A 12,795-nucleotide genomic window follows, 5' to 3' on the forward strand; every position below is an offset into this window, starting at 1 on the left:
TTGCCCCCAAACGTATGGCCTAAAACAGCGGCCACAAGTTATCTCAGTTTCTGTGGGTCAGGAATCTGCTAAGGTGGGTGCCATTGCCTCCAGGTCTCTCACCGGCTAAAGCCACGGGGTCAGCCAGGGCTGTGGTCCCATGTGATGACTGTACTGTGGATCCGTCAGTTTCAAGTTCACAAGCATGGTACTGTAGGTTTCATCCCACCCCCACTCCGTGGACTGCTGATGGAGGGCTTCAGCTCCCTTCTGGCTGTCAGCCGGAGACTTCCCTCTGCTCCTTGTCACAGCAGTCGCCTTCCAGTAGAGCAGGCAGGGACGGGAGGCCAGAGAGTGAGTGACGTGGGAACCAGAAGCGATACCTCATCACTTAAATTATCCTTTCATAATTTCATACTTACATAATGTACTTTGATCAAATTTCCCCCAGTTAGTCTTTCATCTCCCTTCTGCCAAACCCCTCCTTCTCAACAAGCTCTTACCTTCATGTCTTTGATTATTCCTATTTTATTTATGTGTGTGCGCATTTGTGTCTATGTATGCTATGTGAGTGCCATGTCCACAGAGGCCAGAAGAGGGCATCAGACCCCCTTGGAACTGAAATTACAGATAATTATGAACCACCCCAAATGGGTACTGGAAACCGAACCTGGGTACCTCGCTCTTAACCCCTGGGCTCTCTCTCCAGCCCTGTGTCTTTGCGTTAAGGTTGCTTGCATGAGCACAGTAGGAGTTTATTTACTTGGCAAGGGCAGTTCACCATGAGGAAGATGGCTGCCCCTTCCCCAGCAACCACTGGCCACCTGTAGCTCCTCGGAGCAAAGTGGGGCCTCATGAACCCAGACTTTTAGGGGTGGGATTCAAGACAAGGTTTTGCCTGCCTCTGCCTCCTGAGTGCTGGGATTAAAGGTGTTAACCACCACCACCTGCCTTTTTTTGTTTGTTTTGTTAAGACAGGGTTTCTCTCTGTAGCCCTGGCTGTCCTGAAACTCACTCTGTAGACCAGGCTGGCCTCGAACTCACAGAGATCTGCCTGCTTCTGCCTCCCAAGTGCTGGAATTAAAGGCGTGCGCCACCAGTCCCAGCTCTGCCCAGACACTTTAACCACATTTTGTCTATTAGAAGCAGATCACTGGGTCCAGTCACTATCAGGTGTGGCCAGCAGGAGGAAGGGTCACGACAGCCTGAGCTAGCTGCCAGTCCAGCTGAAGTGATGAGGCTAAGTGATTGGCTAAGACTGTAAGTGAGGTGCCTCATGGGATGCATCTGGCAGGATTGTTACCACTGTGAGTTTTTGATTTTGTCATTTCGTTCACCTGGGTTAGGACCAGGACTTGTGGCCTGAGACACCAGACTAGAACAGCCCTAGGCAGTTCAGAGAGGAACACAATACCGGGCTGGGCTGGTGTTAGGAACTGTAGATGTTGACCCGGAGGACTGGGGATTGACAGGCAGGGTTATGACTGAGGGGTACCCAAGTTACCCACTCTGGGGTCCAAGCTAGCCCCGGAACCCTTGGTGTCAGTGGCAGGAGGGGCCGAATGTGCCGTCAGAGGTCCCTTAAGCCCTGCAGCACTGTTAGGAAGTGGTTGATGCTGACCTCAAGTGCTGTGACCTCAAGCAAGCTGCCCTCCTCTGGGCTTCCTGCTCATACCTCCCTGCCGTGTGTCCACAGTGGATCGGGCGATCACTGACAGGGTTGGGGAGCCCGGCTGTGCTCACACCTGCCCCTCCCCTGCAGGTTTTCTCCATTGTGGTCTTTGGCTCCATCGTGAACGAGGGCTACCTCAACAACTCGGAGGAGGAGGAGGAGTTCTGCATCTACAACCGGAACCCCAATGCATGCCGCTACGGCGTGACGGTGGGCGTGCTGGCCTTCCTCACCTGCCTGCTCTACCTGGCGCTGGACGTGTACTTCCCGCAGATCAGCAGTGTCAAGGATCGCAAGAAGGCCGTGCTGTCGGACATCGGTGTCTCGGGTGAGCCTGCTCGGGTGGTCCCCCGTGACAGCATGTGGCGAGTTTCCTCTCCCACCCTCCCGTGAAGTGTAGGTAGTGAAGCAACAGACTAGGGGGGGCCATGGCTGATGAGGGGAGGGTCTCAAGTCAGCTCTGGGCTCCATGCCCTTCTGTACCACTCCCTGGGGATGCTGGAGCCGTCCTTCCTTTGGTCCTGGGCAGGACTACCACCCTTTGCTAGTCTTCCACCCTTGGGAGTCCCAGAGTCAGCCTGGTAGGCACTTTGGGCATGATTAGAGGTCTGTGGGCCCTGCTTCCTAAGAGACTGGGGACCCTTTGACCTTCCAGAAAGAACTCGGACTAAATGACTATTCCCCAGTTTCCATGGAGTTCCCAGAAGCTCCTCTCAAGGGCAGGATGGTACATCCCAGGCACTGTTTCAGACAGCTCTGGGGAGACCCTGGGTACCCACAGATCTTGCTCTTCTACCCAGCCACACACCTCAGCTTCAGAGGGGCTCCATTTGCCGGGGGCACAGGGGGTGAGTGAGTGGGTGGGTGGGTGGGGGCTTCTGTAAGTTGCACACATGTGGAAGTGGAGATCCAGGCCTTAGGCTGTGCGGCCACTCTTGTCCTTGTCCCAGATGTCCCCTCCCCCAGTTCTCCAGAAGTCTGAGCAGGGCCGCTGCATCCCGCCGCCTCTGCGTTAGCAGCTGGCCTTCCAGACCAAGGCAGGGAGGTGGCAGGCATTAAGAGAGACCCCCGAGCTGGCTGCCCACCCCCTCCCCATTGTCCTCCCACCCCACAGCTTGCCCTGTGCTCCTCGCCCTGTGCATCTACTTGCCTTTGACCTGCCCTCTCTGTGGTCCCCCCTCACCCCAACTCTGTCATTCCCAATCTGCACCTTCTCCTTTCTCCTTCTCTCTGCTCTACCTCCTTGCTCATCATTTGGGGGTCGGGGAGCATGGGAGCATGCTCTTGAACGGTCCCCCTGTTCCTGGGTACCCTGTTTTCTCCCCCTTCTCTGTGTGTGTCACTGACATGTGGCCTGGCCCTGGGCACCCCAGCCTTCTGGGCCTTCTTCTGGTTCGTGGGTTTCTGCTTCCTGGCTAACCAGTGGCAAGTCTCCAAGCCCCAGGACAACCCTCTGAATGAAGGGACGGACGCAGCCCGGGCCGCCATCGCCTTCTCTTTCTTCTCCATTTTCACTTGGGTGAGTACGGCGTCAGTAGAGTCCCCACTTGCCCCAGCCACACCCCAGGCTATGGCCTGATGAGTAGATAGATAGGCTGAGCTCCGCTTCCTGGAGGGAACCTCGCTCCACCCACAGCGCAGCCCAGACTGGTCTTGAACTCAGGATCCTCCTGTGTGTCTCTCTCCCCGAACACACGCCATGAGTCTTCACTCATGGGGGCTCCTGACTTCAGGAGGAAGGTTCCTATTGGTTCTGCTTCCAAACAGGGAAACTGAGGCTCAGGCACTTAGCAATGTGTTTAACTTTTTGGTATTTTGTTTTTTGAGACAGGGTTTCTCTGTATAGCTTTGGTGCCTGTCCTGGATCTCGCTCTGTAGCCCAGGCTGGCCTCGAACTCACAGAGATCTGCCTGCCTCTGCCTCCCGAGTGCTGGGATTAAAGGCGTGCGCCACCACCACCCAGCTGTTGTTGTTTTCCTTTCCTTTTCTTTTTTTCTTTTTTTTTTTTTCAGAGCTGAGGACCGAACCCAGGGCCTTGCGCTTGCTAGGCAAGCGCTCTACCACTGAACTAAATCCCCAACCCGTGTGTTGTTGTTTTTCAAGACAGGGTTTCTCTCTGTAGCCCTGGCTGTCCTGGAACTTGTTCCAACACACCCAGCCTAAAAATAAAATTCCTTAAAACAGACAAAAAATAATCTGGGCAGTGGTGGCACACTCCTTTAATCCTAGCACTCAGGGGGCAGAAGCAGGTGAATGTCTGTGAGTCTGAGGCCAACTTGGGCTACAGAGAAAATTCTAGGACAGCCAGGGCTACAGAGAAACCCTGTTTCCAAAAATGAAAATCTTGCATATGGAGGAAATCGTATTTAGGGGTCCAACATGCTGGAGCCTGTTCTTTTCGGGGCTAACCCAAGGTCTCAAGGACTCCACGTGCCACAGCCAGGCTAGCCCCTCTTTGCGTGGGTCTAGGTCACATCTGTTTCCTCCTTTCCTAATCTCCCTCCTGTTGAGAGGTTGGGTCTCAGCAGCTCCCTCTTCCCAAGGCCTCTTTCTTCTCCCACTGCACCGTCCTAAGCCCCACATTCTTCAAGAAACCCCTCGGGCTGCACACGGTCAGCTTTCCCTGTCCCTACTCTCCCTGGAGTGACTTCTTTTTCTTTTTGAGGACCCCAACACCCATCTTCTGGGGCCTTCAGCAGCCCCCAGTATTGGGAGCTAGAATTTTGTGGTTCCCAGAGGCCGGCCATGGTAACCATAGCTCTTGATGCCTTCAGGGCTGGGCAGGAAGATCAAAGTGACCCCAGGGGATCTCAATTGGGAAGAAGGTATCTGGAGAGTAGGCCTTCCCCACCCCTGCTTCTGACTGAGATGGGTGGAGCTGATGGACTGGTGCTGCTGGCCACAGCTGGCCTTCCTGAGGCAGCTCTGTCCTTCCACCTGCTCAGTGGCCTCACCCCTGCTCTCTCCGGCAGAGCGTGACTGCAGCCCTGGCCGTACGCAGACTCAAGGACCTTACCTTCCAGGAGGAATACAACACACTGTTCCCTGCCTCAGCACAGCCGTAGCCCCTGAAGGGCAGGGAATCCATGCCCCAGCAGGGCCCAGTTGCAGGAATGGCCCAGAGCTGGAGATGCCTGACCACTAGGACAGGAAAGACAGGATGAGGCTAGCTGGAGGAGTGAGCTAAGGCTCACCACTGGCTCACCCATGATGCATTGCTTCCTTTGTTTATTCTTTACATTTGTTCCTTCAGTAAACATTTATTGAGCAACTATTTTGTGCCTGTGTGGATTAGACAGGTCCCTGGTCCCAGGAACCTATAGGCTGGGAAGGGAAAGATAGCCAAACTTCTACAAAGTGGGGTGAGCTCTCAGAGGGTCTGAAGTGCCTCCAAGGAAGGGGTTGACAGTGTGATAAGCTGTCCATGATTGTGGTGTGAAAGGCCAACTTACTGTCCCCCTGGGGTGACTACCTAGAGAGGACTGGCCTGCAATGTTGGAGGACCTTTGGCCCGGCTCAGTTTTCCTATGCTGTGTGATCAAGAGTAAATTGTTGCACCTCTCTGAATCTTAGTCAATTGTCCTAGCCTGACCGATAATGGATGAACTTCTTCAGGCAGCTGAGCAGGCTGAACAGGGGCCAGCACAGGCCTTGGCACAGGATGCTCAATAAATGTCCGTTTTGTTGTTCGTCTGTTTGCTCATTCATTCATTCATTCATTCCTTGAGTAAGGTGCATCTCCATAAACCCTCCTTTGGGAGTGGGTCTTGTAGTAAGTACTTGTTCTGCCTGAAGACTGCGGCCTTCGGATCCTCCTCACTGCCTCCTTTGGGCCCCCAGAGCCTGGGCAGCCCACCTGTGCTTGTCCTCTCTGTGGGGGATCGGGATGCAGTGGGGACAAGCGGACCCCAGAGCACTGCCTCTGCCCTACTGTAGCTGAATGCAGAGAGTGAACCTGCAGGCACTGGAGGCATGCAATTACACACAGCCTGCTGCCTGGTGAGATACCACGTGGAGTGCAGGTCCCAGAGCACTGAACAGAGTCCCTCAGCCTCCCTCATAACTGCTGGGCCGGGTCCTTCTCTCTTCCTGTACGTGGCCCTTTGTACCGGCTGGCCAAGGTCGACATTGACTCAGGGGCAGGGGACTAGCCACAGACAGCCTCCAGTGCCTCTAGCTCAGGGGTTCTCAACCTCCCTAATGCTGCAACCCTTTAATACAGTTCCTCAGGTTGTGGTGACCCCCAACTGTAAAATTATTTCATTGCTACTACTATAATTTTGTTACTCTTATAAATCATAACTTTTTTGTTTGTTTGTTTTCTCCTCCTCTTCCTCCTTTTTTTTTTTTTTTTTTTTTTGTTTTTTTTTGTTTTTCGAGACAGGGTTTCTCTGTGTAGCTTTGCGCCTCTCCTGGAACTCACTTGGTAGCCCAGGCTGGCCTCGAACTCACAGAGATCCGCCTGGCTCTGCCTCCCGAGTGCTGGGATTAAAGGCGTGCGCCACCACCGCCCGGCATAAATCATAACTTAAATAACTGACATGCGACCCCAAAGGAGCGGCGACCCACAGATTGAGAACCACTGCTCTCGCTAGCGGCCTCTCCCTTGGAAGGGTCTGTGGAAGTCATTGCTCTAGTCTCCTGCTTCTGTACAGGCATCATGAAGCCAGAGAGTATAGGGAGAGCCTGGCCTCCATACCTCTCAAGGAGTCATCCTATTTGTTTCCTGCCCTCTAACCACAGCTCCAGAGAGCCCTGACCACTCCTGAGTATGTCGCAGGCCAGGGCCCCCCCGTGTTTGGGGCTGAGTTTCGGCACTCCCCCTCTCTGCCTTCATCTTCTCAGCCGTGACCTGGGACCGTGGGCCAGCAAGGCCTAGGGAAGGCTTCCTCTGCGAATTGCAGAGCCGATTTGTTGTTTAGGTCTCTGTGGTCAGCATCCTCTCTCTGCATGTGGCTGCAGTCAGACCTTTTCTGTACTCCATACTGAGAGAAACAGGACCCAGCATGTATCGAACAGTCAAGGTTCTGATGAGTCCTGTGGTTCTGAAACGTGTTGTACGGCTTCGTTCCATTTCCCAAACTTGTCTGGCCATGTGTTTCGGCTAGAATTAGCTTTAGTGGCAAGTGATTTCAATTCCAAATAATAGTAATTTCAACAAGTTCCAAGTCTGGAAGGATGCTGCAGGGCTTGCATAATGCCTCTAGGTGTCCCTTCAGTGATGAGACACATCCTTATCCCTTACCCGTCACCCATCCTAGTGTGTTTCAGCAACCAGAGCTCCAGCTGTCACAGCTATTTTCCAGGTATTAGACCTGAGAGTGGGACATAGAACGTGGCTGTGCCTCATTGGCTGGAAGTTAACCCCATGACTGTGCCTAGCTGCAAGAGAAAGAAAAAGACGGCTTTTAGGAGATGCGAAGAGTTCTCTGTTTTAGGTAGCCTTTCCTCCCATTTCACCTAACACCCCTGAGAACACAGTTTGGGAGCAGGCTGTGGGCCTTTGGGCTGCCTTAACCTCTGAAGTGGAGTCGTCTTGGCTTGGGACACCTGGGCCAGGTGACTTCTGAGGTTCTTTTATTATTATTATTTTTTTTTTTTTGGTTTTTCGAGACAGGGTTTCTCTGTGTAGCTTTGCGCCTTTCCTGGGACTCACTTGGTAGCCCAGGCTGGCCTCGAACTCACAGAGATCCACCTGGCTCTGCCTCCCGAGTGCTGGGATTAAAGGCGTGCGCCACCACCGCCCGGCCTGAGGTTCTTTATGGATAGATGATGTGGTCCTGGGCCTCGGACGGGTGGGTGTGTGAACAGTCCTTCCCCTTAGGCTTGGTGCATCGAACATCTGTAACCATCTGTATCCTGTCAACTAACCTCTACTAACCCAATGCTCTTGTCTGTCTCTCCCCTAACCATCCCTCCCTCCTGTCCTCATCCCTGCCTGCTCCCATCCCAGGCGGGCCAGGCTGTGCTGGCCTTCCAGCGGTACCAGATTGGCGCCGACTCGGCCCTCTTCTCCCAGGACTACATGGATCCCAGCCAGGACTCCAGCATGCCTTATGCACCCTACGTGGAGCCCAGCGCTGGGCCGGACCCTGCTGGCATGGGTGGCACCTACCAGCATCCAGCCAACGCCTTCGATGCTGAACCCCAGGGTTACCAGTCGCAGGGCTACTGAGCCCCCATGATGGTGGTGACAGTGACCGCCTACCCTGTCCCTGTCCTTTCATCCTAGCTCCCCTTCCAAACACCCTGTTCCCTCCCAGGTGACCCTGCCTAGCACCTGCTCAGCCTCCAAGTGACTCCACTGAGGCCCAGTGCAGCTGGGGTGGGGGAATCGGGGAGCCAGGTGGGGTGTGTCCACATGTGTGTGCAAGCGTGTGCCCAGCAGGGGTCTAGAGGGTGGGGCCCAGGGGTCACAGTCATTCATTATGTCCTTGAGCATTCACTGAGCACCTATTGTATGCCAGGCTTTGCTCAGCTGGGGAGTGAGAGAAATGGGGAGGGAAGGTGGACTGAGAAGGCCCTGCTCCAGGTGCAGGAAAGGTAGACAGACAGACAGACAGATACTGGCAAGTTTGGCTGCAGGGGGACTCAGCCACAGGTGAGTGTGGTCAGTCACAGGATGTGGGTCATCATCTCCAGAATCCTTGATATATAACTGTCCTCCTGGGATTGCCAGGGCTATCTCCATTTTATGGTTGAGGAAACTGAGGTCTGAGAGGTCAGAGTACTCTGTCCAAGGTCATTCAAGCAGCTGATGTGAGGCCACATCAAGGTAGGCCGGATACAGAGCTTCTGCCGGCCTGCCTCTCCTTATTTCCTTCTACACCTAGGCTTTGCCACTCAGTGTTACTCTGATTGGGGGGGAGGGGGGCGGTGCTTCAGGACTCGAGTCCAGTGAGACACCATGATCTGCTGCAAACAAAGGACCTCCTCTGCCTCAGCTGCTTCCCTCCATTCGGGTCCCCTCCTCAGTCCTGGTCTTCTAGAGGGCTCCCCAGACCTGCCCCTGTCCCCTTGTGTTGTTCCAAGCCCAACAGGTCCCACAGGGAACTCCTTCGGGGTGTGTCAGCCACCCCCTCTGCAGTCTCCCAAAGGAGTGGAGGCCGCCCCTGCCCCTTGGAGGGCTCCCTGAGTCTTTGCTCATGGCTGGGCAGACGGGAGGCCAGGTGGGAGTGGAGAGTGACCCAAGGTCCCAGTGAGGAAGCGGTGGTAGAGCGGCCAGGCCGGGAGCTTTCGATTACAGGGTCAGTTTGAGTGCAGGTCACACTGCCCCAGATGACTCACAATTGAGACACTGCAGGGTAGGCTCAGGGAGACCTTGAGCCACGGGAGAAAAAAAAAAAAGAGAATACCAGGTGATTGCAGAGACAGGGGAGAGTGGGCGGGGCCTAAGGGGACAGAAGATGCTCCCCTCTCCATCACAGCAGGAACCCAGAGGGAGAGTGTCTGTGCCATCTTCCTGTGCGTACCCGGTATACACCACCTGGTTCCTTGTGAAGCAGGGCAGTGGGCTGTGAGTCAGCTTCAACAATGGGTGTCCCCACCATCTCACCCCATGCCCTACAGGATGCAGATGGGCAGGTTTGCTCTATGTGAGTCATCGGGTGTCAGCCAGGTTAATCATGACATGGGATCCCTGCGGTGTGCCCACAGTGCGAGCCTACCATTTTCAGCTGAGAAACTGTAGCTTTGGGGTTATTTCTACCAGCGACACATAGTTGGCTCTTCTGGTACCCATGCTGGTGTGGCGTCACCAAGGGTGTCCTCTGAGGGCCTGTGGACCACACAGAGATACAGGACCCATTACAGTAGGAAAGCACGGTGTGAGTGTAGGCCTAAGGAAGTCAGTCAAGGAGAGGACACCACTACCCCTCCTGAACAGAAGGGGAAACTGAGTCTCTGTGAGCGTGGAGAGTGAGCATTGGAGATTGGATCCAAACTGGGGTCTCCCAAGTTCCCTAGGGGGCCACAGTGTTGGGAGAGGACCCCAGGCAGCTGAGTGACAACTGGCTGTTGCTAACTTCCATTTTCCACATCTGGGAAGGGGCTCTGTGTACACCCCCGTGCCCCAACCAGGCGGCTCAACTAGGGACAGCTTGGGTGACTTGACTGGTTCCAGACCAGAGGGGACAGGCAGTGTGGCTACTGGAGTGTTTCTGTGCCACCAAGAGGCTGTGAGAAGTCCTGGCCTTCACTACTCCTGCTGGTGAGCACTAGAGACCCAAGGACTGCCCGTCCGTTTCTCCCTGGACAGCACCAGGCAGCTGGTAGTGGCAGGCAGAGGGCAGAGTGCTGGTTAAACTCTGCCCAGCCTTGGGTGTCTGTCCTAGACCCTCGTCCTCAGGCTGGGGAGGTTTACAGGACCAGGAGCAGGGCTGCTGGGACCTTGGCAAGCACCTCCCCTTTTTCCAGATGCATGCCACCATCCTGGTAGTGATGTCAGCCTAGGAGGACTGGAGTAAGACCCAGGCTTCTGACTCAGTGGTTTGGGCGGGGTCCACCCCACACCCCCTTGGACGGAGCATAGCCCTGGGAGGACCCAAGGCCAGCAGCATCCCGACTTCCTTGCCCTCTCCACTGTCTCTGCTTTCCTCTCCTCCCACATTCTCCTTGGAGACAGCCCCCCACAGCTGAAATTGGGGGCCCCCCTTTCCCTGTCAAGCACAAAAGAAGGTCTGGGAAATATGGGTTCCACGTGACTTTATAGCTGCAGAGGTCCTTCAAGAGACTCATGTCTCATCCAAGGTCAAGCACAGAGAGAGAGATCGGGAGCCCTGTCTTCTGCCTTCTGAGATGACATGACCTGCAGTCCCAGGCCAACATGCCTGGGTGGCCCCCAGTCCACCTGGGATGTAGCAATCAAGGGGCTAATTCCCAGGGGACTGGCACCAGGCTCCGCTCCGTCTGTCCCTAATGATTCTTGATCTTCAAAGACTCTTGGGGTTCTAGGCTTTTCCCATGTAACCAAGAGATCCCACTTGTTACCCCTGAGGCACCCCTACCCTTGATCCACAACCCCTTTGATCTCTTAAAGAGCGTGAGCAGGAGTCCCCAGAGTTTATGGAGGGTGGACTGGGCTAGCCGTCTCCGAGTGCTACCCCTGATGTGACACTCCCGCCCCTGGCACCCGTGGCTCTTGTCTGGGTGCCCTCCCCCGCAGCGTTACTGCCTGTGTATAGTATAAATATATATATTTTCTATATATAAGATGTATAATATAAGGCTCCACAATATATCTGTGAGTGTGTGTGCGCGTGTGTGTGTGCGTGCGGTGAAGGGTGGCCCCCCACCGTGGGCCCTGCTCTAGACCCTCCCCCACCTGGTTAAGCCTCTCCAGAGTGGATCCAGTGGCCCTGTGGCATCCTCCTCTATGACATCCATCCATCTGTGGTGAACCAAGTGAAGGTGGTGACTTCTGGTGATATAGTAATAAAGTGAAGACTTCCAACTCACCAGTGGGCTTGTGTGACTGTTTCTTTGTCGGTCCCGAGCATGGCTTCGGCTTGTTGATCCCCTCTGTCTCCTCTGACCTGGGCCATGTTTTATTTGTTTACTATTGTTTGGTTAACTCGTTCTTTCCACGACACGGTTGCGTGTATCCTAGGCTGGCCTCCGATTTGCTCTATAGCTGTGGTTGACCGTGAACTGTGTGTGTGTGTGTGTGTGTGTGTGTGTGTGTGTGTGTGTGTGTGTGTATGTGTATGTGTTTGACAGACACACATGCCCTGATGGGCATGTGGTAATCGGAGGACAGTCTGTCAAGTCTGTTCTCTCCTGCCTTTTCTTGGGTTCGGGGGATCTAATTCAGATAGCCAAGTCTGCGTGACAAGCACCTTTACCCACCGAACCAGCTCACAGCCCCTCTGCCTTATGTTTTTGAGACAGGATCTCTCACTGAACCTGGAGTGCACCAGTTTAGCAAAGACTAGCCGATCCATAGTGGGAAGAGCTCCAAGGATCTTCCTGTCTACACCTCCCCGGAGCCAGGATTATAGACACACTGCCAAGCCCAGTTTTCACATGGATGCTGGGAATCCAAACTCCGGTCCTCATAGTTAGATAACAGACGCTTTGCCAGCCGAGCGGTCTACCTGTCTGATCCTGCCTCCGCCTCCCAAGTGCTAGGATGATAAGCACATGCCAGCACTCCTAGTTTATGTGGTACTGGAGAGAGAATCCAGGGCTCTGCATACGCCACAGCCCTGTGCAGATAAAGCTATATTCCTGACCCAAATAGACTTCTAAACATTTACATATTTAGTGGCGGGGGGATGCCACAGAGCATATGTGGAGGTCAGAGGACAACTTTTGGGAGCTGGTTCTTTACCTCTACCATGTGGATTCTAAAGATTACATTTAGGTCGTCAGTCTTGACAGCAAGTGCCTTTCCCCACCGAGCCAGCTCCCCAGCTCCAAATAGATTCTTGTTTGTTTGAGTTTTGGTTTTGTGAGAGGATCATCTCACTATGCAACTTTGGCTGGCCTGACATTCACTACCTAGACTAGGCTGACTTTAAACACCCAGAGGTCCTCCTGCCTCTACCCACTGATTGCTGGGATTAGAGGAGTGTGCTGTCATGCCTGGCTCATTGTAAATATTTTAATTTTTTGTTCATGCAATTACAAGTATTTATTCATTTTTATGTGTATGAGTGTTTTGTCTGTCTGTCTGTACTGTGCATCATGTGTGTGAAGCCTGTGCGGAGGTTAAGAGTGCAGTGGATCCCCTGGAACTTGAGTTTTCTGTGGCTGTGAGCTACTTTGTGGGTACTGGGAATGGAACCCAGGTCCTCTGCAAGTGTAGCAAATGCTCTGAACTGCTGAGCCATCTCTCCAGCCCCCAGATTGTTTATGCAATTTGATTTCCTCAATTACAGAGAAAATGTTATTGTAAAGTAGCCTTTGTTAATGATGAAGCATCTTGAGAACACATGTAGTTCTATAGACTGTGGTGAACTTTTAGATTTCTGTGTCTGATGTTTGCTTTATAATGTTATAAATTCCTATAAGAAGTCTTCCCTGGGGCTGAAAAGATGGCTCAGTGGTTAAGAGCACTGGCTGCTCTTCCAGAGGACCCAAGTTCAATTTCCAGGACCCACATGGCAGTTTACAATTGTTTATAATGCCAGTCCCAGGAGATC

At 53.7% G+C, this 12,795-nt stretch overlaps 1 protein-coding gene across 2 annotated transcripts in view; it reads left to right on the forward strand.

Annotated features, from left to right (window-relative positions):
* The window catches only part of Syngr1 (synaptogyrin 1), a 28,632-nt gene extending 17,526 nt beyond the window's left edge, over window positions 1-11,106 (forward strand). The window contains exons 2-4 of one of the 2 annotated variants that reach the window (XM_052748376.1): window positions 1,742-1,979; window positions 3,025-3,170; window positions 4,624-5,340. In XM_052748376.1, coding sequence (XP_052604336.1) covers window positions 1,742-1,979; window positions 3,025-3,170; window positions 4,624-4,716 — 477 coding nt within the window. In that variant the 3' untranslated portion in view covers window positions 4,717-5,340. Of the gene's footprint in view, window positions 1-1,741; window positions 1,980-3,024; window positions 3,171-4,623; window positions 5,341-7,604 lie in introns of those variants that run through there. The other variant, XM_052748375.1, reaches the window with a different exon arrangement.
* The last annotated feature ends 1,689 nt before the right edge of the window (window positions 11,107-12,795 follow it).

Source organism: Peromyscus californicus, unplaced genomic scaffold, assembly GCF_007827085.1.
Source record: "Peromyscus californicus insignis strain IS unplaced genomic scaffold, ASM782708v3 Scaffold_20__1_contigs__length_68692818, whole genome shotgun sequence".
In the NCBI taxonomy this organism is placed as follows: Eukaryota; Metazoa; Chordata; class Mammalia; order Rodentia; family Cricetidae; genus Peromyscus; species Peromyscus californicus.